This window comes from Netta rufina (assembly GCF_964035555.1).
Source record: "Netta rufina genome assembly, chromosome: 7".
Classification (NCBI taxonomy): Eukaryota; Metazoa; Chordata; class Aves; order Anseriformes; family Anatidae; genus Netta; species Netta rufina.
This window is the reverse complement of record NC_140130.1, coordinates 23653622-23681523: the sequence shown is the minus strand read 5'-3', so window position 1 is coordinate 23681523 and position 27902 is coordinate 23653622. Positions and strand designations below refer to the sequence as shown.

General features: G+C 64.7%; 1 protein-coding gene across 6 annotated transcripts; it reads right to left on the bottom strand.

Moving 5' to 3' along the window:
• Positions 1–347: 347 nt before the first annotated feature.
• KCNIP2 (potassium voltage-gated channel interacting protein 2) lies at positions 348–27902 on the bottom strand (the record flags this gene model as incomplete). Of its 6 annotated transcripts, none has more annotated exons than XM_084289925.1 (8): positions 348–395; positions 652–714; positions 915–1019; positions 1251–1358; positions 1607–1813; positions 2011–2165; positions 3026–3148; positions 27830–27902. In XM_084289925.1, the coding sequence occupies 8 exons, from the start codon at positions 27900–27902 to the stop codon at positions 348–350; spliced, it is 882 nt and encodes a 293-aa protein (XP_084146051.1). The 6 variants fall into 6 exon arrangements, with proteins under 6 accessions (XP_084146051.1, XP_084146054.1, XP_084146052.1 ...); XM_084289928.1 differs by having other exon boundaries at positions 2011–2131; positions 3049–3148; XM_084289926.1 differs by lacking the exon at positions 27830–27902 and adding an exon at positions 11919–12036 and having other exon boundaries at positions 2011–2131; positions 3049–3148.

Here is a 27902-nt window from a genome sequence, read left to right as displayed (position 1 = left end):
GCTGGAGCCAGTGCTGGGGCTCCCGGGGAGGGTTGCGGTGTGGGGGCCGTGGCTACCCGGGATGCTGTGCACGGGGGAGCCCCTACAGCAGCATTCCCTCCGGGATCGGGTGCAAGGATGCTCGCCCAGGCCAGATGCATGCCCTGTGCCAGTCGTGCCCACACTCCAGTGCCTGGGGGCACCTGCGTGGGGCCCCCCGAGGAAAGCGGGGATGGCCCAGGGGGAGGGAACGTCCCGGTGCCGACCACGTCTCCGGGTGGCAGCGGGGAGGCTCGAAGGAGAAGTCGAGAGAGAAGCAGGTTCTGGGCCCGGTGGCAGGAGAGCTCGGCTGGAGGCAGGTCCGGGAGCTAGATCACGTTGTCGAAGAGCTGCATGGACCGCATGATGTTCTCGTCCTGTGGGGAGGAAGGGGGGGGATTGGGGCACAGAGCGGCTCCCGGGGCAGCTCTCCCCAAACCTGGTGTTACCCCATGGCTCCCGTGGGGCAGCTCTGACCCATGGGATGGGAGCTCCAGGGATTACAGTGTTCAAGTTCAAGCTCTGCTAGGATGCCCGGCCCTTCTCATCCTGAGCAGAGCTGGGGGCATGGAGGGGTTCCCTAGGGGACACGGAGGTGGCCCAGCCCCAGAGCAGAGCCGGCGGTGGCTTTACCTTCTGGCAGGACTCCAGGAACTCCTCGATTGTCACCACCCCGTCTTTATTCCGGTCCATTTTCTGCAGCCAAGCACAGCACAGAAGACATGGCAGGGACAGCTCCACAACCACCCCAAGCTCCCTCAAGCCCCAGGCAGGACCAGGGCGACATATTCTTGTCCTGGCTCCAGCACTGCTGCTCGCTCGACCCCTTTTCATCCCCAGCACGGGGCGTTCTCTGGCTGCCAGCTTTGGGGCAGGCACCACAAAGCCCCGCTCACCTGGAAGAAGTTCTCCACGTGCTCCCGCGGTGCCTCCTCCCGCATGGCCGGGTAGGTGTACTTGCCCATCATGTCGTAGATGGACTTCATGATGTCCAGCATTTCCTACAGGGAAGGGAGCAGGGCTGCAGGGTGGACACGGGGCTGTGCCTCCGCCCGGTCCCCAGCCCTTTGGGGTCCTGTTCACGTCCCCAAAAGACCTGCGGGGTGCTCGAGTGCATTCCTGCACGTGGGCACCTGCCACCCCAGCGACACGCCGGTGCTGTGGGGTCGGGGGAGCCGACCCCATACACAGACCTGTCGGCAAAGCCGAGCTCGGTGGATATCGGCACCCACCTCTTTGGTGATGCAGCCGTCTTTGTTCAGGTCATAGAGGTTAAAGGCCCAGTTCAGACGGTCATCGATGGTGCCCCGCAGGATGATGGACAGCCCGGACACAAAATCCTGCAAGGACGGGAGGCAGGGGGGTGTCACAGCCACAGGGGGGGGCTCAGGGGTGCTGTGCATCTTTCACCCCACGCAGAATAATTATTTTTTTATGTTGCTTTTCACCATTTTTCCCACTTCCTTAGGGAATTAACAAGCTCCTCCAGCACCTGTGAAGCTGCACACCCATTTAGGCAGCCCAGCCCGCGGTACCCAAAGGGATGAACCCCCCTCCCCAGCCACCCCCCAGCCCCTCCTCGGCTCACCTCGAAGCTGACGGAGCCGTCGTGGTCGGTGTCGAAGGCGTTGAAGAGGAAGGTGGCGTACGTGCTGGAGTCTGGGGGAGGCGGACAGTGAGGGGGGGTGTCGGTACCACGGCACGGGGATGGGGAGCTGCGCTTACCTCCCTGCGGGAAGAACTGCGAGTAGATCTGCTTGAAGTTCTCCTCGTTAACGATGCCGCTCGGGCACTCCTGCCAGGGGAAATCACAGCATCACCCCATCAACACGGGGCTGGTACAGGGTTCCCTTCCTCTAAAGCCCTGCAGTTTCCCCCCCCCCCTTACCCCAAAAGACCTCCTGGATGCTGCTTTCACCTCCGAGGTCCCCAAAACCCTTCGCAAGCCCTGGGCACCAGCCAGGACACAGAGCACCCCCGAGGGCTACTCACGTTCTTGAAGCCTCGGTACAGGACCTGCAGCTCTTTGCGGGTGAACTTGGTCTGCTCCTGGAGCTGCTCCAGCCCCTCGGGGCGGTGGCAGACGGTGGAGAGCTCAAACTCATCCTCGACGCTGTCTGCAAGGAAGCCGGTGGGAGAGAGGGCGACTGAGGCCAGCGCCATGCCGCGGGCAGATGTGCTTTGCACCGCTCAGGGAGACAGCTTTTTGGGGCGCCCTGCTGAACCAGGGCCAGATATACACCAGGAGGGGATGCTCGGGGACAGCCTGGGTGAGAAAACTCCCCCAGTGCATCTACCCCACGGAGCTGAGACCCTGGATGCCCACATGTCCGTGCTGCACTGGGATTTGTATCTGCACAAGGGCTGCCCCCCACCCCAAACACCCCCCACAGCCTTGTTGGGACCCCGTCCTGCCCTCTGTGCCCCCCTCTCCACCCACAGCTTCTCCCCATCCCCACAGCACCCCGTGTCCCACTGCATCCCAGGGGGGCACGGCCCCACTGCGGGCACCCCCAGCCATGGGGTGGCTGCGACCCTGCCCCCCAAAATACTCACCTCTTTCCTTTGGGGGGGGCTCAGCTCATACCGTGGGGCAGGGGGACCCCCGGTCAGGCTCTCCCGAAATGCCAAATGCCCCCAGAGCAGCTTGGGGGGCTCTGTCCCTGCTCAGCCCCCTCCCTCCCCATCGCACCTCCGTCTCCGTACCATCACCGAGCTTCCAGCCACATCCCCCAGCCCTTCAACCGGTGCCGGGGGGGGTCCTGCCACCCCCAAACAGCTCCAAAGCGGGTCCAACCACCGTGCATCCCTTGGGAGCCACTCCAGGGCGCTGGAAGGGGGTAAAAACAGCCCGGGAGCAGGCAAGGAGCGAGGTGGGTGCAGAGCCCATCGGATTGGACCCCTCCGGGGGCAGGATTGTGATCCTAACCCCCCCTTCCCTCCCCAAAAAAAAAAAAGCCACGGGGCAGGGGGGGCGGCAGCCAGCAGCACGGCTGGGGACACACACACACAAAGGCAAGAAGAAGCAACTTGCTTTCGCTGAGCGAGGGGATGGATTTGGGCCGGCAGCAGGGCAGCAGTTTGAGGAATCGCTGCTTCAGCGCTTTTTTAGTTTGGCCCGGCGGGTTGCCTGGAAGAAAGAAGGAGTCACCGAGCAGAAGAAGAGTTAACGGAGCGGGGCCGCAGGCAGCTCATGCACGCGGGGACACGGAGCAGGGAGGCAAAGCCCAGCTCAGGCTCTGCTTGGCCTTTCTGCTCCAGCCCAGGACCAACCCAGCCCTGCTGGTCCCATCTCGGAGGGGCCAAGGGCTGAGCACCCAGGACACCCATGGGAGCACGCCAGGGCGCAGCAGAGGTGCCCAGAAGCCCAGGGCCAGGCTTTGCCCGTCAGCCCCAAAGCCAAATGCTGCTCCCCGGGGACATTTCCGCATGGGGCTGTGCAGGATGGAGCCCGAGATGGGATGTGTTGAGCCCCAGCTGGCACCCTCACGGGCTGCTGCACCCTCCCCGGGGTGCAGGGCCAGGTTTGGTCCCGCTGGCCCTGGAGGGCCAAACACAAAGCATGCGCCCAGCCCAGCCGTGCAGCCCCACGTGCACCCCAAGCCCCAGACCCTGGGCGAGGACAGCCAGGAGGGGACGGGGAGCGGGGCTTCTGCCTTTTCCAGGGGTCCCCTCGCTCTGCAATCCCCCCCTCTATCTGTGACCCTCTATCCCCCATCCTGACCCCGCTGTTGGCCCACGGCCACGCACCCGCTCCCCGCTTCACCCAGGGCCCCGCAGAAGCCAGCAGACGGCGCAGGATGAGCAGCGCAGGCAGGGAGGGGAGGAGGAGGAGGAGGAGGAGGGGAGGAAGGCCGTGCTGGGCTCCAGCCCCCGAAGGCAGGCAGGTGATGGGGTGGGAGGTGCGAGGTCCCTATGAAATCACGGCTGGGCGGGTGGCACCAGGGGTTTCAGGGGATGGAGATGGCTCTAAGAGTTGGTGGCGAGGGCCAGCACCTTGGTGCTGGCAGGACCACGTAGCCTGGTCCCGTCTATAAGTGAGGAAAGTTTTTTTTTTTTTTTTTAATCCTCTAAGCAGGTATCAGTTGTGCACAAAGCCTGATTTTACCCCAGCAACTTTTCGGGGGGGTTAACTCGCAGAGGGACATCACACCTTCAGCCTGCCAGGGATGCTCTGGGCCCAGGCCTGTCCCCAGCAGAGCCAAGCTGTGGGACCAGCCCTGGGGGCTCGGAGCAGCCCCAGGATGGGACGGGATGGACGGACAGACAGAGGGACACGCAGGAGGGTGGGGGGAAACCACACAGCGAGAGATGCAACAGAGAGTTAAACCGTGGTTGGACTCACAGGGGCAGCAGGTATAGGCACGTGCAGTAGGTCAGGTCGGGTGCAAGTTACACTTTAGTTTGTTATAAAGAAGGAAAAAAAAAAAAAAAAAAAAAAAAGAAAAAAATAATAATGATGTGGGCATTTTCTTAAAGGAGGAAACCGAACAGGGCACGATTCCGGGGCACCCGGGGCAGGGGAGGGAGCGGGTTCAGCACATGCAGCTTAACAAGGGGAGGGGCGACCGGGGCTGGGGCTTTGCTGTCCTGGCTTTGGTGCCCCCGAGGGCTCTGCTGGGGAGGACACGCTGTCCCCTCGCTGTCCCCAGCACCCTGGCTGTGGCGGAGGACAGGGATGTTTTATCTGATGGTGTTTTATCTGCCACGGGAGGCCTGCCGGGTTAAGTGGCTTGTCGCCTCCCATGCATCACTCCACGGCTTCAGAACGTGCTCACACACCCAGCCTGCATCTCGGGGCAGCACCTGGGGGAAAGGTTTCCCCATCCCCACCTCCACGTGCTGCCGAAACGAAGCCTGATGGGCATGGGGACACAGAGCCAGCTCTGTGCTGACCCCCAGCAGCTGATGAGCTCCTGGGGCTGGATTCAGGGCACGCTGTGGGGCTGGCGTCCCCTTTTCCCCGAGCCTGGGCTGCTCCCTGGTGTCCCCAGAGAGGAAGCAGGACCCGGGGCAGCCCCGATGTGGAGCCACATCCCCGGAGCCACGGCCACCAGCATCCTCCTGGTGCTAGCAGATCTCTGACTGGGGAGATGGACTCACCCCTTCCCTAGCACCCTCCAGCTGGAGGAGACCCTACAATAACACACCGGCAGGCCGTGCCAGAACTCCCCTTCCCTCTCCATCTCCCAAAACGACCAACACACGCTCGCAAGGCGGAGACGGAGCTGCCCCAGCCGCCGGGGGTGCAGGATGAGGCCAGCAGCAGCCCTGCAAATGGCCCTCATCACTCAGCCCTGACAGACTGGAGCGGAGCAGGGCCCGAGGTGCCTGCTGTGGCCGCGGGGGCCAGGAGGCAGCAGACGGCCATCCATTAGGAGTGAAATCAGGGCTGGCATCGCCCAGGGAACAGTGCCCAGCCTGGGGGTGGGCACCCAGCGCAGTGGGGCAGAGCTCATGGGACAGCTGAGCTGGGATACAGGTGCCAAAGAACAGCGGAGCCCTACAAAACCCCTACGCAGGGACACGTCCTGCCCCATCCATCCTGCCCCATCGCCCCTATCCCCCTTTGCCCCATCTCCCACCCCGCCAGCATGGAGGGGAGGCGATGCGCAGCCCCTTCCCCTCGCAGCATCCTCAGCGCCGGCCAGGATGGGGCAGAGGGAGACTCCCGAACCCCAAATCATGGCCGTGCAGAGTCTGCCAGCATCTGTCTTCATCCGAGACAGGATCAGAGCTCGGAGCCAGCAGCTCGGAGCGGGAAGGCAGCCAGAGGAGATGAGACAAACCGGAGCACCGAGCGGCTCTCCGCACTCCCGCCCGCTCCAGGCACAAGCAACAGGTCCTGCATCCCTCACCCTGATATATTTTGGGGTCCTCGTGCTGGCCTCCTCCAGCCCTGCCCTCAGCACCCACTCCTCGGGCAGGATGAAGGGGCTGGGGGCTCTTTCAGCCACGCTCCCCCCCAAAAAAGGCACCAACCCTACAGCAGTGGGGGAGCTTTCCCCACGTGGTGCCGTGCCCCACATCCCCCCCACCCTGTCCCAGCTCCCACACCTCTCCCAGCCCACCACCCACAGCACTTTTCCCCACTATCTGACAAAGCACCCCCAGACCCCAACACTCCTGGTAGCCTCCGTCCCCACACATCACTGCACCCCAATACCGTCCCCCAGCCTCATGCTCCCAGATACCCCCCTCCCTGGCATCCTGCACCCCAAAACCCCACATCCCAATACCCCTATACCCCCACCCCAGCATCCCTGTCACCCCTACACCCCAATGCCCCCCACACCCAAGCACCGCAACGCTCCCAAACACCTCACCCCCCAACCCCCAGACACCCTAGGCTCCCTCCCACACCCCAGTGCCCCCCAAAATGCCCCAAAACACAATAAACCTCCCCTGAGCACCTCGCAGCTCCTGCACACATGCTGTCCTGGGACAGGAGGCAAGGAGCAACTCCACCAAAACATCCACATCCCATTGCAACCCTGTCCCCATTGTGCCCCCATCCCCATTTTCCACCCCTGTCCCCATTTTTTGCCCCCGTCCCCATTTTTCGCCCCACCTCCCCCGGTCAGGTCGATGATGCCCAAGGCGTGGAGCAGCTTGAGGCTGGAGCAGAGCAGCAGGATGATGCCCACCGTTTGCAGCCCCTGAGGGTCCCAGGGTGCCCCATTAACCGGCATCCCCCCCGCCGTGCAGCCCCAGCTGGTCTGGCAGCTGCAGACCTGGCGAGCAGGAGAGGGCAGGGCAGGGGAGGGGAGGGGAGAGCCGCCTTGGCCCTCCCTCTTCCCTCCCCAGCACCCTCTGGGGTCCCTCAGGGCACCCAGGGGAAGTGAGAGCCCATGAATGGACCCAAGGGATTTGGGGCCAGCTCTGAGCCCAGATCCCACAGGCACCGTCAGTCATCTCCGCACCCCCGACCCTAAAAGCTGTGCTGTGGGGCCACAGAGCTGGTGCCAGTGCATGGATTATGGATTGCGTGCCAGGCTGTCCCTGCCTGCCACCCCAAAAGCAGTGCGTGGTGGCAGAGACCCCAAAGCCGAGCTCTGCATGGGAACCCCCCCCGCCAAGCTCCCCACTCACCCTACTAGGATGATACCATGCCCCATCCCAAACCACCAAACCCGTCCCAACACCTTCCCATACTCCGAATTTCCCATTTTGTCTCTAGCCTGCAATTTTCTCACCTCCTCGTGGCCGAGGGACCTCCCTGCCCCTCCGTCACCTCCACCCCGGCGCAGGACGCAGCCCCGTTTCCAGCCGCGTCCCCTCGCCCCCCTCACATCAGCGACAGGCAGCGAGAGCCCGGCTGGAGGGAATCGGTGTGAAAAGTGATTAACGCGAGGCCGGAGGGGAGAAGAGATTCAACAAGCTAATTACGTCTGGCTGGGCTGAGCGGGACGTGACACCGGCGCACGCCGCAGGCACCGCGGTCCTCGGGGACGCTCGGTGCTGGAGAAGTGCCCCCAGCCCGGCCCCAGCTGCAGGGGTTACAGGTGAGGGGTTCAGGATGCGGGGCCAGGTCCTGAAATGAGGGCACAGCAGCTGCCATACGTGGCTGCCCCGTTGCATCCCTCTTTGGGAGCAGCTCTCTCCTGATTCAGCCGCCAGTCACTGCCCAAACCAGCTGAAAACCCCTGGGAAAGGCAAGGCAAAGGGAAATCCCTGGTGCATCCCAATCCAAGGACCCCAAGACTTCAACCTGGGGCACCCGCAGCTGCACCAGGCTGGGATTTGGCACTCCAAGAACTCCCCCAGCTGCATCAAGCTCTCACCAACCTCTCCAGGACCGTCCAACCTGCCAGGATCGATGACACCCTGCCCCCCGGGGACCCCTGGCACCGTGCCCCAAAGAGCTGGTCCTTCCCCCGGCCAGGGCACTGCGCTCCTGCCAAAGGCATTCCTGGAAAGCAGGAGGAAAACGGGAGGAAAGCAGGGCTGGGCGCAGGGCTGGGCGTTCTCCAGCACCGTGGGGATGCTCCAGACCTCGCAGCCTGGATGCAGATGTGGTGCATGGCCCCATCCTTCTCTTCCTCCCTCCCCAGAGGGATTTTTACCCTCAGTTAGGCACCAGGAGGGTGCTCTGGAGGGGCTCAGCATCCTCCCCAGCCCCAATTCAGCAGCACCCAGCCAGCAGCACCCCAAAGAGGGCAGTGGCCAGCACACCCCATGCTGGGGGCTCTCCAAGACGACCCCCTCCTGCCCACCCCGGGGCACTCATCATCCTGCCACGTACAGCCTGCAGCTCCATCTAACAATCACCCAAGGCTCGCTTACGCAGGCGGCTCCCCGAGCCTTTTATCTGCCTGCCCAGCCCTCCTCCCAGCCAGGCCCGATTGCTCCTCGCTGAATTATTGATATCGCACTTGGGGAGCCAAAAAAAAAATCGATGGTGTTTTTCTTCGCCTGCCCCTCCCTAAGCGTTCAGCCAGAGCGGGCTTTTGGCTGGGGCTGGGAGCAGGGCAGCACCCGGGGCTGGGGCCAGGCTGGTGGCACAGGGCTGTGAGGAGGCCTGGTGGTGATTAACCGGCTGATAAGCCACGCCGGGGCTGGCACCGACCGCCCTGACCTCCCGGAGCGCAGAGCACCCATGGGAGACGGCGGTGGCTGTGTCCAGCAGGCACTGGATGTGACCCCAAGGGGGACGTGCAGCTGGGAATGGGTTGCTCAGGGCCTCATCCCGCTGATTTTGGGAGCCTACCAAGGATGGAGACCCCCCCAGCCTCATCCCACTGCCCTCCGTGGTCCCCCAGGGTTGGGGACAAGCTCTTCCAGAGCTCCAGCCCCAGCCCCTCAGGACAGCACCAGCAGAGCCTGGGCACGGATGAGACCCCAGAAATGGGGCAGGGGGGGCCCAGCCACAAGCCCAGCACCCCCAGGCAGGGGAGGCAGAGCCACAGGCGGTGTCGATGGCCCCGAGCAGATGGCAGGGCCCCATATCCATTAGCGGCCCCGAGCCATTAGTGTAGGGTTTCAGGCTCTTTGCGGTCCCTGGGCTGTCGCTGCCAGCCCTGCACGCTGGTAAACAACAGCCAGGCAGGGGGCTCAGCATTTCCCCACCCCAAAAAAACCCTTGGGACGATCCCCAGAGAGCAAAGCGTCCTACCTGCCACCTCCCAAGCCCAGAGGGGGGACCCAGCTCCTGCCACAAGGCGCAGCACCCAAAGCACAGCACCACAACCCAGCTCGGTGCCCAAAATCCCAGCCCTGCCCCGATTTTCTGCCTCTGGAGCAGGGCGTTCCTCGCTCCTGCCTTCACCTGCTTGGTGATGGAGCAATGGGTGCCAACGCGGGGCACCTGGGTCCCCCTCCTGTCCTTACAGCGGGGCAAATCCCCGTGCTCCCCGCTGTCCCCGCGCCGCACGGTGACACACCGAGGGTCTCAGGGGTGTGCCACCATCCCTCCCGTCCCCTCTGGAGGACGCAGGACCCCTCCCCTGGCTCGGACAGGCAGAGTCACTTGGGGGGCACGTGGAGAGTCCCCAAGGGACATGGGTGCATGGCCAGCAAGGTTGGGACCGGGGGGCTCCTCTTTACCTCCCCCGTCCCCAAAGCAGCAGAGGGACACCCCCCTGATGTCCCCCCGTGTCCCCAGAGGGGCCAGCACCCCCCGCCCCGGTTACCTTCCAAGGACACGGGCTCGAAGAGGCCGAATTGCTCCAGCACCTTGACGAAGAGGACCAAGACCACCAGCACCGCGATCATCTCCAGGCCTTCCAGGTTCATGGTGGGGGCGTCTCATGGCCCCGCGCCCCCCCTGGCCCCCCTCACCCCGACGCGGCGGCCGCCAGACCACGCATCCCTTGGGGACAGCTGTCCCCGGGGGGGGTTGGTGGCTGTCACCCCTCTTTTTTGGGGACGTCTGGGGCTGGCACGGGCGGCTCTGGGAGCTGGGAGCCAAACGGGGCCGTGCCTGTGCGGGAGAGCGGAGAGAGGCCAAGCCAGGGGGAGGTGTGGGGTGGCAGGCCGGGGGGGCAGGAGGCATGCCCTCCCATCCCAATGACACCACTGCCATCGATTTGCTTAATGCAGTTGCTACGGAAACGGGCCGCAGATATTAAAAGGCATTCGGTTCCCGGGGGGGGGACACACACACACGGTGGGGACAGGACGCTGGGCACCGGTAAACATCCAGGATGGGGATGACTCAGGCTTGTCCTCTGCGCCTCTCCCCATCCCATCCCGTGCCCCGTGGGGACCGGCACCCCAAAAACACAAGGGGAGGCAGGGGCTGCTCCCATGTCCTCCCGAGCCCTGGGGCAGGATGGAGCCGGGGCACGGGGAGCCCGAGGGACCCGGCCAAGGTCACGCAGCGGCGGGCGGAGGAGCCGGGCGTCCGAGTGCCTCCAGCAGGCAGCCAGCGGGGCTAAATTTAGCTGCCATGCATTTTTTACAGCGTCCCAGCCCTTGCTCCAAGGGTGGCCTGGTCCCACGTGCGGGGACGAAGCAAGAGCAGCTCCGGTACTGGCGAGGAAAGCGGGGAGCGGGGCTGTCCCCCAGGAGCTTGCCGTGCCATGGGGATGGATTGGGGTGGGGTGGCCATGCCCAGGCTATAGGGCAGCCCCCTGCCCTGTTATAGGGTCCTTCCACCTCCTGAAGGTGGGACCATGGGGAAAACATCACCAGGGGAACCGAGCGGCTCCGTGCCACCGGGCTCGGCGTCTCCTCCAGCCCCGGGGCCTCTGCCGCCAGCAGCAGATGCCAGCAACGCATCACAAGTGGCTCGGGGAGAGCACCGAGAGCCCTCCCCGGGGAAGCATCCCTCAGGCTGGAGGATTGCGGGGCTGGCAGCTCCCGTTCTTGGAAAGCGGCGAGTTTCCAGGCACCGAGGCTGCTCCCAGCTTCACCTCTGCCCAGGGTGACTCCTTCGGGGACAGGCTGGCCCTGGCCTGTTGCACTCTTGAAGGAAGTTTCCCCCTTTTTTTTTTTTAAAGCCACTCCTCTGGCCGAGCCCTGCCTGCATCCATCCGATCCTCTCCCCCAGCCTCCAGCTGCTCCCACGACTGGCAGCTGTCCCATGTGCTACGAGACTATTTAAGCAACCTATTTTTGGCCAGAAACAGCCCAAACACCCCCAGAGGAGCCCCTCCAGCCAGGACTTCTCCCTGCAAAGAGGGTCAGCTCCTCCGCAAGGGAATTGTCCCCCAGCTGGAGCTGCTCTGAGGACGGAGGGGACGCGTGGGACAAACCCATGGAGCCGGACCCACCACCACCTGCAAGGGATGCTCGAACGGGCAGCCAAAACCTGCTCACCCTGGCAGAAGTGGGACAGGGCTGTGCCCCCCAGCCCCCCCCTCCAGGAGCATCACTCCCAGCGTTCGGCCACGCCATGGGAAGAGCCCGGAGGCCCTGGCAGATCCGTGGTGGCAGAGGTCACACGGGTGGATGGATAAACGCGTGCCCCGGGCAGGAGAAGCCCTGCACAGCCCTGGCCCAGGGCCACCTCTCATGTCACACCCTGCTGCTTGCCTTGGGGTGTCACCACACCACGCACCCAGCGTGCACATCCCACTGCAGTGGGGTTCACCAGCAAATCTGGGACCCCTGCAGCAGCCCGCAGCCCAACGCAGCGGGTGAGGAGCCAAGATGTAGGTCATGCCCAGAGGGACCAGGAGCCCTAAAACACAAGGTGGGGCCCCCAGTATCACCGATTTGCTCCGAGGTTAAATGGGAACCACTGGGGTGGAGGCACCCGGACGTCCCCATGGCTGGCACCGGCTGCTCTCCCGCAGCAGGACCAGGACAGGAGGGCATCAAGTGACCGAGGAGGACAAGGAGGTGCCCCAGAGACAGGTCCCCGATCTCTTTTTCCCACACCAAGTGCCCAAGTCACCCCGCCAGCTGGCTTGCAGAGCGGGGACGGACTGGCCCCCGTGCCCCCAAGCCCGTACCTTCGATGCCGCTGATGATTTTGAAGCAGCGGGTGGTGAACCAGTAGGAGATGAGCAGCAGGATGGCGATCAGGGAGGCATAGAGCAGGCTGTCGTTGTGCAGGGATGTCCTCTCCATGGCTCCATCCCCAGCACCCGCTCAGCACCCCCAGCCCAGCCCCAGCACGCTATCTGGGGCAGCCCTACCCCGGCAGCCCCCCGGCCACGGCGGGCAGGGAGGCGGGCGCGCAGGCAGGTAATTGGGGGCGGCGTGTGAGAGCCAGGCTCCCAAACCAATTACCTTAATTGTGCTCAGGCAGCACATGGCAAACGGTTAAAAATAACCCTGCCGGCCCCGGGGGGAGCCCAGCACCATCAGAGCAGAGAGGCAGGGGGCTGAGGGGGGGCTGAGCACGGGTAGGGCTCGCCACACGTGCGGCCGTCGCCGTGGCACGAAGGCTGCTCCGAGTTGGGCAGCTCCCGGTGACCCCAGCGGGAGGAGCACAGGCTGAGGAAGGGCTCAGCTCCTCGATGTCGCCCCACAAGAGGAGCTGGGAGTCCTGGAAACTGGGATTCCCCCAGGGGATGATGCTGCAGCCCAGGATGTGCGTGCCCGTCCTTGCTGCAGGCACCGCGCCTCGAAGGAAGGCATCTCCGCATCGGCCTCGCCCGCCTGGAGAGCTGGGTCTGGCAGAGCGGCGTGACAATCTCATCCCCTGACCCCCCGAGTTTGGGATCAGCCTCATCTTTTTTTGTCTTGGAGCCAGACCCACCTGCCTGGCTCCTGCCCTGCAACGCCGGGGGACATCTCACGAGCCCCAAACCCCACAGGACAACCCGCAGTCCCCAAACCATTTCTCGAACATTTCTCTCAAACAGGAGACCCCTCCAGTCCCCAGACCATTTCTCAGCCCCATCAGCCACCCCGTGGGACATGTGGCTGGGGAAGATGCCCCCCAGGACATGCAGCCCAGGCTCTGACCACAGGACGGGTGCCCCTAGCCCAGTGCCACAGGGTGCTGGGGCGCAGTGGGGTTTGGCTGTCCCCTGGGACGTGCCATGGGACCAGCCAGGTCACAGTCCCCAGCACAGCTGAGTGACATCTGCCCAGGCCCCTCAGGTGCTGCCGAGCCCCCTGGGGGGCAGCCTGATGGATAGGAACCTCTCTCTTTTATTTTATTATTTTTTTTTTTGCTTCTCGGGGCCATCATCCATTAGGGAGAGTTAAATTTAGGTTACAGCTGATCCCTTATTACCTCGCTGCTAATCAGAGCGCGAGCAGATTATTAATAAGCACATTAAAATATTGGCGAAATGCTATTTCGGGGAGGTGAAGTCACAGTTTTAATCTGGTTAATTGATTGAGTCATTTCTCTTTTTCCCCCCATTGACGACCTGCCCTTGCCTAGCTCCCTAGGGTGCCTGGCCGGGGGGCATCCCACCCCCCCCGGGTCCCTGTGGCCGGGCACCTGGTGCCATCCACGGTGAGCTCCGTGGCATCTCCTTAGCCTGTGCAGGGAGGGCAGAGGGGCTCATCCCCAAAAAAAGGGGCAGGTGGGGGCACAGAGGGGGACTGGAGCAGTGGCTGGAGAGGAGGAGATGTGCAAATCCCACATCCCAGCCCCAAACTCTGAGCCTTGGTGGGGCACAGAGCTGCCCAGCTTGGGGTTTCCACCCACTCCGGCTTTTCCCCAGCACAGAGGACCCCAAGAAGAGGGTGAGCGGTGGCAGCTGGTGCCCCGCTGCCAGCCCTGCCCTCTGTGCCTGTCCCAGCCAGGCACGGCCATGGGGACATCACGGGGACAAGCTCAGCGTTGCACATGGGGACACCCGCTAAGGATCGGCCCCGTAGAGCCCATCTGGGCTGGGTAGGGAAGCCCAGGGTGGCAGGACGAGGACCTGGAGGACATCCCTGCGTGTTGGGGGACAGGAGCACCCCGAGGTGCCCCGTCACCTGCAGCTCTCAGCCGACTCATCCCCTGCTCAGGACGAGCGGGATGGTGGCCGATGGAGATGGGGACGGTCCCAGTGCTATGGGACATAAGGACAGCGGGTGGCACAGCACCTGGGCACGGCTCAGATGGGAGATGGCACCCCCGTGTCCCCACAGCCCTGCCACCAGCCCCCAGCACAGCCCCACAGGTGCCCCCACCCTCCCCGTGCCCCAGGGGCCGGGATAGAGGCGGATGAGGAGGGGACGGAGCCCGGCAGGATTCCTGTGGGCAGCCTGGCTCCTGGGGAAGGTGACACGAGTGCCAGCCCTGTTCCAAGCAGTGACGTGGCCACGTTGGCCCAGCAAGGCCTTCCCCGTGCTCCCAGCTCCTGGGCATCCCGGGCACGAGGGCGGCTCCTGCTCCGCACGCACCCCAAAAGCCACGCAGGGCTTGGCCCCAAAGCGGGGGCTGCTGTTGTCCCCGGGGTCCCAGCACACACAGGCACACCACGACCTCCCCGAGCCGTGCCCACAGCAGTTCGGAGGTGGCTCCTGGCCCTGACCAGACACGGGGTGGGACGGGGGGCTTGGCAGCAGAGGGGACTCAGGGAGGGCTGCGGGTCCTGCCACGGCTGTGCCATCCCACTGAGGGGCACAGCCCTGTCCCCAGGGCCAGGTGGCATCCCAGGGCGGAGGGGCAGGACCAGGGCACCAGGGCTGTGTCCCTGCCCCAGCTCTGCGCACACCCAGGGCTCCTCCTGCAGCCCGGAGGGGCATCAGGGAGGGGCACGCCGGCTGCGATGGACGTGTCCCCTCCCCAGCTAAAATATTCCTGGCACCCCAAGTCCTCAGGGGACCTCCGGGGGCTCTCATCACCCCTACAAGCATCATTCCCCACAGAGCACGCTGCAACCCCCCTGCCTTGGGGCTGAATCTCTCAGCACCCAAACGCCCCCCTCCCCAAATAACCCCACAGACACAACCCCACGGAGCCCCCCTCCCACAGCACAGAGCCCCCAGCCCCCAGGGCGGCACCTACCTTGGGAGAGGGTCCCGGTGACGAACTGGTAGAAGGAGCGGATCACCCGGCCCAGCTGCCTCTTGCAGCGCTGCTGGCACTGGCTCATGGCTCCAGCTCACAGCGCTGGGGAGGGACCCGGCCTCAACCCCCCAAAACCCAGCCACCAAACAGCCCCTGGCTCCTCCGAGCGCCCGGTGATGCCCGGGGCAGGACGGAGCCTTCCCAGCCCGCAGCGAGCCCGTGGGCATCAGCGGCGGGTGCAGCAGCCCTGCGGGGAGGGCAGCGGCAGCGCGGCAGCCTCCAGGCCCTGCTCCCGGGTGGCAGGCAGGCAGCCGGGAAGTTTTGTGCCGGGATGGTCCCGTGAGGCCGGGCTGCCAGCCAAAAAGCCACCAGGGATGGCTCTCCCCAGGCGGAGGTGCACCGAAGCTCAGCCTCAGCTGCAGGGCAGGCAGCGGGGTGCCAGGGTGAGACCCCCGGAGCCGTGCCAGCCCGCTGCCCCCTCTGCAAAAAGGGTTGCGGGGAGAGGTGGGGAGCAGCAGCCGGGGGATGCTCGGGGCTGGGGAGCCTCGGGGAGAGGCAGGCGGGCACCTCCTGGCTGGCAGAGCCCCGGCTTGCCCCCGGCTCGTGGTCCGCCCCTTGGCACCAGCTCGCCCCGGGAGCTGAGGCAGGTTGGTATGGCAACCCGCAGGCTCCACAGGTCCCGCTGGCCAATGAGGCACTGCTGCATCCCGGGGCCGCCTCTCTCCAAAGGATGCTCCTTCCGGAGGGGAGCCGACACGGAGAGCGTCCGGCATCCCTGGGCATCACCCATCCAGCGCTGAGAGCGTCCTGCATCCTTGGGTGTCAGCCCTCTGCTCCTGGCACCAGGTGCCGAGAGCATCCTGCATCCCCAGGCATCATCTGTCCAGCACAGCGAGCATCCTACATCCCCAGGCATCATCCATCCAGCACGGCGAGCATCCCACATCCCCAGGCATCCCTCACGGCGAGCATCCTGCATCTCCGGGTACCTCCAGCAGGCTCCACACAGCGAAGGAGAGGAGGTGCAAGGATGGGAAAAAGAGGATTCAGGCTCCCACGCTGCCCGGACTCAGAGCTGCTCGCTGCAAAGCTGGGGCTGGCAGCGAGCTGCTGGTTTGCACGGTGTGTCAGAGCCAGGAGAGAGTCTGGCGCGTGGCAGCAGTGGGATTTCCCGGCTCCCAGAGCCAGCCCGAGATGCTCCGTGCCTCCTGGCAAGCACGTCCCTTCCCCGAGCCCCATTTCCCCAGCTGCGGTTCCCTGCTCCGCATCGCTTCCACACCCCGTGCCAGCAGGACGGCAGCTCCGCGTCCATCCCGGCTCTATTATCTCATGAGCTTCATCTCTTATTAATGGGGGAGGAAGCGAAGAAAAAGGGACGTGATGGAAATTATAGCTTCTGCTCCCTTGGAGACCAAAAGGGTGCGCAGGCACGGGCCAGCCAGGCACAGCTCAAGTGCCCAGTCCCTGCCAGGAGCCCCAAGGGGCAGGGCAGGAGCCCCCCCAGGGTTGGTATGGGGTAACCTCACCCCCTGCTCCCCAAAAGAAGGGGCATCCTACCCCCGTCAGCCAAAAGCTCTGAAATTTGGGCTGCCAGCAGTGCCCGGTCCCCTCCTGCCACCCCACAGGGACAGCTCAGGGTGCCCGGACCCTCGTCCTCGCCTGTGGTGCCCAGCACCCAAAAAAAAACATGGGACATCGGAGAGGTGGCAAACAGCCACAGGAGGGTGCCAGAGCCCACAGGACACGACAGCAGCAAAGCTGGCAGATAAATCCCAAATCCATCACCCCGCTCCTTGGGAGCAGGTCCGCAGGAGGTGGGTGATGCCAGCACCATCATGCGCGCCCTGATGTCCATGTGGGACAGGTGCCCCAAAACTGCATGCACAGAGCACCCCACGGTGGCCTTGGGGACACGGATGGGGAGAAGAGCCCGGCACCGATGTCACCCCCAAGCCCTGGCTGCCCCACCAGCACCCTTGGGTGCTAAACCAGTCTGGAACTGGAGAGGGGTTCCCAAAGAGCATCACCCCTCCGGTTCAGCCCTCAGCTCTCCAGGGGGACCTCGTGCAATGACAGCAGGCAGAAGAAGCTTGTAGGGACCCCCTGGGCTGAGCCTGGGGACTGTCCCCTCCCCACCCCACATGCAGCAGGGGGGTTGCAAGGAAGGAGCCCCACAGCAGCTCCCCCCCGGTTCCCATCCCCAGCTCCCTCCGAGCGCACAGTCCCCGGGCTGGCAGCGGGGACACCGCCTGCCACCCGCCCAGGAGAGCAGCAAAGCCACGGGGCCACCCTGTGCCACCTGTGGGGTGACAAAGCCCAGCGGGGTGACAGAGCCCATGGGGGTGACAAAGCCCGTGGGGTGACACAGGCCGTGCGGTGGCACCGTGCTGCTGCTGCTGCCTGACGCTAAGAGGAGCCCCCGCACAGCGCAGAACCAGGCCACGGGGAGGTGAGCTGGGGACAGGGCTCGTTCAGCTGCCTGGTGGCACACGGGGGACAGCGGGGGACGTGTGCGGATGTGTCAGCCACGTGTGCGTGGATATATGGCCACGGCGCTGCTGGCAGTCCCCTGCAGGGACGGTGACAGCTCTGCCGGGGAGGGGACACGCACCACGGTCCCCCCCCAGGCTTCCCCAGGCCGTGGCCGTGGGGCTGGGGGCTGCCAGGAGAGCGCTGGGGGCAGGGAGCAGCCGGGGGAATTTGTGCTGCTTCCCTGCCATGAAATATTCATCGGCACAGCCGCAAAAAGAGGGGGGAAATCAAGGGTAAAGAGCAGCGGGGGGAGCAGACACGGCGCTGGCAGGCGGCGCAGCGCGGCGCAGACAAGCCCATGGGGTGGCTGGGGCAAGGTATGTAGGGCTGGCACTTCTATGGGGTCCCTCGTGCCCAGGCAATGCCCATCCCACTGTCTCGGTGCCGTGGGCATGGGAACACCCCTGGAAAATGCTCTCAGGTGGCAGAACTGGGGCAAAAGGGATGAGGAGGGGCACGACTCCAGCCCCCGGTCCCCAACAGCACCACGTCGGGGTGTCCCTCCAGCCCTGGCCACGCTGGCTCCTGCCAGCCCTGGGGACCTGCAGCCTCCGGGAGGCAGGGAAGTGCCGAAAACACGATGCCACGATGCCGGAGGAAATAAATAAGGCGGCTAATGAGGTAATTTGCATAGCTATTAGCAGGCAGGATTTGCAGCGCATCTGACATGGGATGCGCCGTCACAGCCCGCGGGTTCAGCAGGTGCTCGCGGAGGAAATCGTGCGCCACAAGCTGCAGGGGCCCTTTGGTGGGCCTGTCCCTTGATCCAGGGATGCAACGGGGACAGGAGGGAGCTGAGCAGGGCACGGAGCGGGGCAGACATCCCGCTGCCCCCAGGGGTGCAGGGGCAGCTCACGTGCTGCGTCCCGAGCTGCTGTGCCGGGGTAAACGCCCCGTAACGCATCCCCGTGTGATGGAGAGGGGTGGCGTGCAGGGCCACCCTCCCGTGGGCTGCCACAGCACGTCTGGCTTTGATCAGCGACCTGCCGTGACAGCTCGGCTCGTTCCCAGCTGCTGGAGCTTGTTAAAAAATGCATGTGGTGTGATCCGGCTGCTCGGGGAGGCGCTGCCAGGGAAGGAGCCCGGCCCCGAGGCTGCTGGCCCCAAATGCCATCCTGCCCGTGGCTGGCACGCAGCGGGAGATGGGGCAGCAGCCCGGCACTGGTGGCACGGGGCTGGGGACGGGGACGTGTCCAGAAGGACCCAAAGACAGGTGGTTGGACAGACAGACAGCAGCTCCACCAGCAGCTCGAGCCAAAGCCCCCCGAGCAGCACACCGGGGCATCCATCGCACCCATCACCAGCCCACGGGAGCTGAGCTGCTCCCGTCCCAGCCCCAAGGTTACACCAAGGCTCCTCCCAGGCTGTATTTTTAAGTCAGTTCTGCTAAATATTTCAAGGATTTACACAGAAAAGCTCTCTGTGCTCCGCAGCACACACGGGCGGGCTGCGGCACCCCCGCCTGCGGGGTGTGAATAATTCATTGCACCCGGGGAGGAGGGGATGGGGCGGGCTGGCTCCAGCATCCCCAGCCATGGGTGCACCCCGAGACCACCCCAAGACCCTCAAAGAGCACAGCTGCAGCATCTCCTAATCCCAAAAGAGCAGCAGTGGGGCTCATTTTGCCCCTTGGATGCCCACCCACCCCACAGAGGTCAGTAGGGTTTCCACCCCCGGCACAGCACCCCACACTTTCCATGCCCCCAGAGCCTTCCCTGCCCTCTCCAAACCTCACCTGAGCAGACTGGGGAAAAAAAATAAATCTCAGCTTGGCCACAGGGATGGGAGCAGCGCCTCGTTACAGCCCCCACCCTGTCCCCAAACCTGCCAGAGCCAAATCAGCAATCCCCGTGCGATTACGCACAGGTTGTGCTCCGATAAACGGGAGACGGCACCGGGCTCGTTTCCGTGCAATCAGCGCCAGCTCGGGGGGGTGACGGGAGGTGGGGACGGCAGGGACAGAGGTGCCGGGGATGTCACCTCGCCTCCCAGGCACGTGGGTCCCGGGGGTGTCCGTGGGCTGGCAGCGTGGCCCCCTCGGTGCAGCACCGGGAGCGCGGGCACGCAGCGGCTGCGCAGCTGGGAGAGCGAGATAAGGTGCCCCAGGGATCCCAGGGAGGGAAAACAGTCTTCAAAAGGCAGGGATCTCCCCCAAACGGACTCGGCTTGAAGGCACGGGGAGTGTTTGCTGCTATGAATAACCCCGGTGCTGCAGCAAGGGGCCTGCTCCCTGTTCCCTGTTCCCGGAGATGCAGCAGGGAGGGATGCTGGAGATGGGGCCGAGACCCCAACCCACAGCTCTCCCCCCTTGATGTCCCCACACCAGCAGCCCCCCAGCTGGCCTGACACCCCCGATGGGTGACATCCTGCCTGGGGGGGATCCAGGGGGGGCTTTTTTCAGCCTCAACCCCAAACACTTGGGATTGATGCCCCCCGTGCCAACCCTCACCCCCTGCCCGCTCCTGCCCCAAGGGCAGGCTCAGCCCCCCCGGCCACAGGGCACCTCCAGGGCACGCGCTCAGCCTGCTGCAAGCCCCGGGGGGGCCCTCAGCATATGCCGTGTTAAAGTGACGTTTTGGGGACAGGAAAGCTATTTTGGGTTGTTTCAGAAGCAGTGCTACGGTCTCTGTTTGCCTGCCTCCGCCGCAGGGAGGGATGCTCTCCCGGGGGGTGCCGTGGTGCTCAGCTCCCTCCAGCCCTGGTGAGAAAAACACGGGCCTGGTTTCCAGCCTCGGCACAAGGGGCAGGAGCTCCCAGCCCCGCAGCCAGGTGAGGGATGGATCAGCACCAGGGGGGAGCAGACGCACGGCCAGACACCCCCTAAAATAAAGGGGGGCTCCCCTTGGGTCCCCCAGACAGCAGACCCGCAATGACAGAGCAAACCCCTCTGCTCCAGCACCCTCCTTGTCCCCACTTTTCTGGGACACCCCAAAAATAAGCAGAGGGGGCTGAGCAGCCACCCCATCCCCAGGAACCCCCAGGCGCCCCTGAGAGGAGCGAGCGTGCCTGGGGAGAGCGCAGCCTCCCAGTGCCAGACCTGCCGAGAGGCTCAGAAATAAATCTGTTAATAACCAAATATCCATCCCGCGCCTGAGCTCACAGGAGGACTTTCAAGTCTAATTAGCAGCAGATTTGTACCATCGCTGCCTGGGCTCGAGGGACGATTTGCCGAGGCTCCCACGGAGCGAGAGGCTCGGCTGGATTTAGCCAGCAGCCTCTGGCTGCCAGCACTGCCTCCAAATCCCCCCCGCACCCCGAGCTGGGGGCACGTAGGGCCCAGGTAAGCCGAGATGAGAGATGCCCCCCAGGCTTTGATCTGTGCAAAGCCTCAAAGTCAGGGCTGCAAATCCTTGGCAGCACTCGGCTCCAGCAGCAGGAGGAGGAGAGGCACCAGCACCCCAAAGCTGCAGGTCGCCCCCTGCTCTCCTCGCCCCGCTCATCTGTGAACCCCCCAGCCCACAGCACCCTGCCATAAGGCATCCCCAAAATCTCACCATCCCCAGATTTCGCATTTCCAAGCCCAATGTCTCGTTAGCAGCAGCTAATTGTGGTCGGAGGTGGCTCCCAGGATTTCGGAGAGGTCTGCCAGCTCCCCAGCCTGTGCGCCCTTTCCCACCCCACAGCACGCGCCCGCCTGCACCTTTATCACCCCATGAGTCCTCCGGCATCCCACCAAGGTCTGTGATCAGCTGCCCCGCTGAAACACCCCCGCTGACCCCAAACAACAAATACCAGCACTTCTTATCTAGCACAGACACGGGGGTACCCTCGTTCGGCTGCGCCCCCCCCCGTGCCCCCTCCCCAGCACCACGGGGTTGTTCGTGCCGGCACACGAGGGGTTAACGGCCCCTCACTTCCCCAGGGTTATTTAATTAAGCAGTGATAAAAGCCAAGATGTATTACGGGAGAGTGACAGCGGGCTGTAATTACAGCAGGGCGGGCGGAGGAAACAAACAGCGGGGAGGGAGCCGCGCGGCGTCTCGGGGCTGGGGGGTCCCCAAGTCCCCGTGCCCCTTGGGCATCCCGACCACTTCCATTTGGGGTTTCCAATGGGTTTCTTTTAAATCCTGGGCACCGTCACCTCCCTCTAGGCCCCAAACCCCCCCAGGGGACTGCAGGGACACGGCCACCTCCCTCCTGCCCGTCCCACACCGCTGGCCCCCGCGCAGCCCCCAGCCACCTCCCTAAATCCTCGCTAAACCCTGCTGCTCTCAGCCCAGCCCTCTCAGGCTCCCCATCTCCCATCGCAGCACCCTCAGATGAATGCCTGGCTGAGCGTGGGATAGAAGGAAATTAACCCTGGGAGGGGCAGGGGGGCACCCTCTATGAGGTTTTTTAGGGACCGAGTTGTTCCCTGCCCTTCTCCCCGCTCCCTGTGCTGGAAGGGACCGGGTCTGACCCTACCAGGGAGAGCACCTCCAGCCAGGGCAGCAGCACGCACACCAAAACCAAGGGGGGGACACTCCATGTCCCCATGGAACCCCTTGAAGGAGCCACAGGAGGAAGAACAAGCACCGAGCAATGGGGCAGGACTCGGTCCTTTGGGGAAAACCTCCCGGGGAGCTGCCAGCATCGCTGCCGGCACCGTGCGCCCACGGGGCCGTGACCCCAGCGGGGCCGGGATGGTCCCAGGGGACGGTGGCACCTCGCTGTCCGCTCCCATCCCGACCCCGGGGGGCACAGGGGGGAGCCGGGCGGGCGTCACCCCCGGAGCAGCGCTGGCGCCCAGCCTCCGAGTTACGCAACGAATTATTCCGCTCGCATTAATGACTTTGCGGCAGAGGGGGAGCTGACATGAGTGATTCCTGGAGCCTGGCAGTGACTCACTTCGCACCGCCGAGGGGAGACGCGCCGGGGAAATGTGCTCGGGTCAGCACCAGTGCTGCGGGGCTGGGCTCCGCCGCTGCGGTGGGGTCCCCAGGGGTCCAAGGGCTGGTGGCAGCGCCCGGCAGAGGTTTGGGAGATCCCCGAGGGACATCGGGGTCAGCCACAGGGTGTCACGGCACACCTCGCTGCGAGGCGTGAGCCCCAGGTGTGACCCCAAATCCCAGCCCCAGCGTCCGCCCCTCTGGGGTCCCCGCAGGTGTGCGCAGAGCTGGGGGGGCTGTGCCCACCCGTGTGCCCCCCAAGCACACCAGGATGGGTGGCTGCCCACCGTGGTTTGTAGGATTTCCTCCCGGAGCAACTCGAGAGCCACCGAGGGCCGGCCAGCCCGGCCACACACCTCCTGGGGACACCAGGGGACACGCAGAGGGGGTCAGCACACCGCCACCGTGTCCCCAGGGGGAATCCTGTGGTGATGGAGAGCTGGGTGGATTATTGCTCCGGGGGCTTTCTGTAAGCGAAGCAATTTTTCAAAACGCAATCTAGGAAGAAGCAATTATCCAGGGGGGCCAGGAGCAGCGGCTCATCCGCCTAATCTCATTAGGGAGCGGGCTGGTTCTCATCTCACCCCACTGCAGCAACTGGGTGAGAGCAGGTGAGGGTGTCCCTGGCTCCTATGGGGTCTGGGGGGCACCCATGGGTGCGTGGTTTGGGGATGGGAAGGGGCAGGTAAAGGGGACAGGAGCAGGAGGCCCCATTCTGCACCAGGGAGGCTCAGTGATGGGTCCTGCCAGCCTCTCATCATCTTGCAATGGGGCCGAGGGGACGTGGCATGGGGTATCCTGACCAAAACCACCCTGCTGTGTCTCCTCTGCTCCCCTGAGCACCCTCTGCTTGCAGGCAGCCACAGCAGCCCCAGTGTCCCCAAATGGGGGAGCGGGAGCAGCGTGGATGGGGACACCGAGCTGCAGCAGCGGTGCCAGCGCTGTGCCAGAGCCGGGGATTCCTGACCCGGCAGGTCCAGAAACTGGGCAGCTCCTGCCAAAATGGGGCTGGGGGTGGATGAAAGAACAGACAGAGATGAGCCCAGGAGGTGCACGCACAGCCCCGCACACCTAGGGCACCCCAGCCCACGGGCACTGCCCACACCAGAGGAGAAACGTTTGGAGAGATCAAAATCCAGAGACGCTGAAGGTGCCGACCCCCTGGCCCCCAGCAGCTCATGGAGAACGAGGCCGCCCTCCTGCCCCGACTCCCACCCTGCTGGGCTCTCTCCAAATGAGCCGATTTCAAGCAAAACCCACCCTGGGGGCTCAGCAACCCCTCAGCAGGGGATTTTGATCCCCCCAGCCCAAGCTGGAGCCCCTCACCATGGTGTCGGGGCTGCCCGCGCAGCCCCCCCGGGCAGGGCAGGGAGATTCATTTCGCCGGAGGCTCATTCATCTGCGGCACGATTAAAGCCCGGGGCCGGGATCCGTGCCGGCGGCGGGAGAGCGATTTGCCAGCAGATGGATTTATCATCTCCCAAGCACAGCAATTTGGCTTAAACGAAACCAAACCACTTCTCCTAATGAAAACACCGCTAATGAGCGGAGCCAGCGAGGGAAAGGGGGGTGAGGGGTGGCTCCGCTAACGGGGTCTCCGCTGTCCTGCGGGCTGGTGCCACTGTCCGGTGCCCAAATCACGAGGCAAAGGCTCTGTTTGGACCTGGCACAGCCCGTGGTGGCCCCTCATCGTGTCCCACACCACGAGACGTGATGCTCAAGGAGCAGTTTGGGCCCCTCCATTGCCAAAATCCAGCCTGGCCATGGCAGCATCGCCCCCGGTGCCCACCTCTGCCCCGGCTGCTGGGGGTCACCGCCCCACCTCCCCGCCATCAGAGCCCCCCCAGGAGCTCAGCATCCATTTAGGAAAGGCCGCCGAGCCCCACGAGAGGCAATCCCTCGGCGTGGAGGAGCTGTGAACAAGCCAGGACAGCAAAGAGGACCGAGGCGGGGGGGGACAGACGCCGGAGGGAGGGAGGCAGCAGACAGACAAGGCGGTCAGGCAACGCTCCCATGGCCCTGGGAAGGTGCAGCATCTGCGGGGACGTTTGGCACAGGGGGACCCCACGGGAGTCCCCACCCCGGTGGGAACCCATTCCTTGCTGTTCCCCACCCCAACCAAGGATTTCCCGGGGACATCGGGGACCCGGATTTGGGGACAGCCCGGCTTCCAGCCCAGCCTCACCGCCGGGCAGCGGAGCAGCAGCGGCAAGCGGAGGGGTGGGCGCAGGGGGTGGCAGCAGCAGCAGGGAGATGAGGTGGGCTGGGGGGCAGCAGGGGATGGGCAGCAGGCTCGGATCCCACGGGGAAGGACTTGGGTGCTTGTGTGAGGAGCAGGGCACAACCATCGTGTGGCCAGGGGGCTGCAGGCAGCCGGCACGTGTGGGTAGGGCAGAGCGGGATGGCTGCGCACCCAGGGTGCTCATGTGCTGGCAAGCGGGCGAGAAAAGGAGCTTTGAGGTGCTCTCAGGGGCTCTCCCCATCCCGTCCCCATCCCGGGAGCTCAGCACGCACACAGGCACGGCACACGAGCTGCCAACCACGCTCACATCCTGCCCTCGCTCCCAGCCGGGCTGTCCCAGCACCCCCTCCACGCCTCTAAGCGGGACAGCAGAGCTGACACCATCCCCCTCGCGGGTGTGAGTTTTAGGCTGGGAGATGCCTTAAAAGACCCTCGGCCATTCCCTGTGCCGGGACGCGCACTTCTCATCTCACGGGGGCTCCGAGAAGTGCCAGAGCTGTGGAGTGCCCACCCCTCCGTGGCACCCCAGGAGGATCCCAAAGCTCTGCGGCTGGTCTCTATAGCAATTGCTCACCCGCTGCTAGCGCTGCGGCTGCCTTCGGGGTGGAGCAAAGCTGTTGCTCGGCGCCCCGAAACACTACGGGAGGGAAACAAAAAAAAAAAAAAAAGCAAGGAGGAAAAGCAAACCCTCCTGCCCACCCCTGTGGGGCCAGCTGCCCTGCAGGTGAATCCCTCGCCCTTCCACCGAGCCGCAAGGTGCCTGGTGTGGACCCCACGCCGGTGCTCGCAGGACACGGCGGGGAAAGGCTCGCCCCACGGGGTGACGTGGAACCCGTGGACACCCATCCCTGCTCCTCCTGGAGCATCAGCCAGGAGGAAAAGCCCCCTCCAGGACCCTCTATTCCTCGGGGAATTTACCTCCGGTCCTCAGGGCAGGGCGGCCCTCGGGTCCCATCTCTCCTGCACCGAGCGCCATGGCCGGAGCAGTCCCAAGACACGGGCTCGGGGCTCTGCCCGGGCGCTAATCGCCGCTGTCATTAGAGGGCTGGAGGAATAATGTAATTTATGGATGGCTTTTATTTCTCGCTGGCGTCATCTAACTCGCCCCGAAATGGACCGCTTTAATTTCCTACCGGCGGAGCCCTTCAGCTTTTCTCTCCTCAACGCCCCAGCGGGCGCACGGCCCCCGCTCAGCCCCCTCTCCCCACGGCTTGCACGCCCGCCCTGGCCTCTCACACCCACGGCCACGTGCAGCCCCCGTGCTGCCACCGGCACCGGGCACGGCGATGCTGTGGGTGCAGCCGGGTTGCCAGCAGCTCTTGAGATCTAAAACAAAAATCCCCGTGAGCCGCTGGGGGTTCCTGCAGCTGGGGGGCCCTTCTTGCCTTTATCCCCTCTCCTGTTTGTATGTCTAGCCCTTCTGTATTTGTGTGTAAACGGGGACCTTGTCGCCCTCGCCCCTGTTTTGGGGGGGGTTGGGGACCAGCTGCCGGCCCCGTCTGCAGCAGCAGCAGGCGCTGGAGCTGCCGTGGGGACATCTCGTGTCAGGTCTGACATCAAAATCATCTCTCGGTTCACAGCTCGCACTGCAGATGTCCCCGGACCCTGCTGGAGCTGGGGGCTGCAGGAAAACCCCAGAGCGCTCATTCTGGTCCCCAAACGGGGCTGAGACACCAAACACCAGGGGGACACCGAGCCCACGCTGGGGCTGCCACCTCCACCCTGGGGCTTTGCTACAGCCCCAGGGGCTCCTCCCTGCATCCCTGGGGGGAACCAGAGAGCCCAGGCCAGGGTAGCAGGCGGGGGCTCGAGCTATTAAACCCTGCCCAAAGCTCAGGCTGCGTCCCCTCTCCTGCCTGCACCACTTCTACGCTCTTTCTAGGAGAAAAACAACTTTTCTCTACAGGCAGGGACAGCCTCGGCACGTCCAGCCAGCACCAAAAAGCCACCACAGGGGGACCGGACAGTGATGGCACGTGGGTGGCGTGTGCCTTCCCCATGCCTCACTGTGAAATGGGACAGCTGCTTCCAGCCCTGCTCCCCGGCAGCCCCGTTGCAGTGGGCACGGCTCTCCCCTGCCCAGGTCCCTGCTGCACGCCTTGCTCGGAGGCAAACCCGGGCGGAAAAAGGTCTCGGAGAGACTGGAATTTATTTTTAACCCTGGGTTTGATTTAAGCCCATATGGGCATTTTAAAGTTACCGGAGAAACCGAAAGTTGTGTGTGGGTTCCAAGTTCCTACACAGCTCAAAAATATCCTTCCCTGCAGCACGCTCGTGCAGGCAGCGAGCGGCAGCTCCCATGCGCGGAGCTGCTGGGAAAAGCGGCGTGGGGGGTCCTGCCCTGCTGCCACTGCCTCCTTGAAGCTCCAAAGCAAAGCCTGAAACCCGCAGCAGACCACGGCCAGAAAAGCACCCCGGGGATGGGGATCTCCCTGTGTGCACACCCGCTGCCTGCGGCACGAGGGCACCCGACTGCGCCGGCCACGGAGAGGCTGGGCTCCACCATGGGCCCCAAAAGCAAGGGGGGAAGCTGCTGCCCCATTTCCCAGCTGCTGGCACCCTACGAGGGGATGGGGCTCGGCCGGATCCGTGGAGAGCACGTGGGGAAGGAGGGGAGCCACGAATCCAGCCCAGGTACCGGACAGCAGGGCACGAGGTGCGAGGCAGGGAGGTTGCGGTGCCGCGTGGGAAGCCGGGCAATTCCTTGCTGGGGGCAGAGGGTGAGAGGGGGGGACGCTGTAGGGTTGTGGATGGGTCATATCTGGCCTCTCCCTGCCCCACAGCCAGCCCAGCTCGGGTGCTCTGCCCCAGCGGGAGGCTGTGATCGTCCCCGGGGAGCACCGGGTGCCTGGTGGAGGAGAGAGCGGGCTGCGGAGCTGCTGGGGGATTTTCTGGGTTGGGGACACCTCTGTCCCTATGGGACCCTGCTGCTGGGGTGCTGCTGTGGGGTCTGGGGCATTTTGGAGAGGGCCCAGCACCAAACCCTGCTGTCCCAGGCGGCAATGCGGGCTTGGGGGCAGCCGAAAGGGCTCCAAGCACCCCTACACGCCATGGGGACGAACCCTTTCCCTCCGCAGGGCCACGACCCTCCCTTGGGGCACCCAGGACGGGGGCTGCCCCCTTCCTCCAGCACGGGGGTCACCACCACCCTCCACCCCCGGGGCGAGGCGTGCGGCGAAGCGGGGCGGGCAGGGGCCGGGGCTGGAAGCGCGCTGGGAACGGGGGCTGGGGGCAAGGGGGGAAACCCGGGGGGAGGGGGGGGGGGGGTCGTGGTCCCCGAGCGGCTGCTGCACCTTCCCCGGGGGCTGCACTCACCCGTCAGCTGGTCGTAGGAGCCGTCCAGGTCCCGGGAGTCGGACAGGCTCTCCTTCCTGCTTTTGCTCCGCAT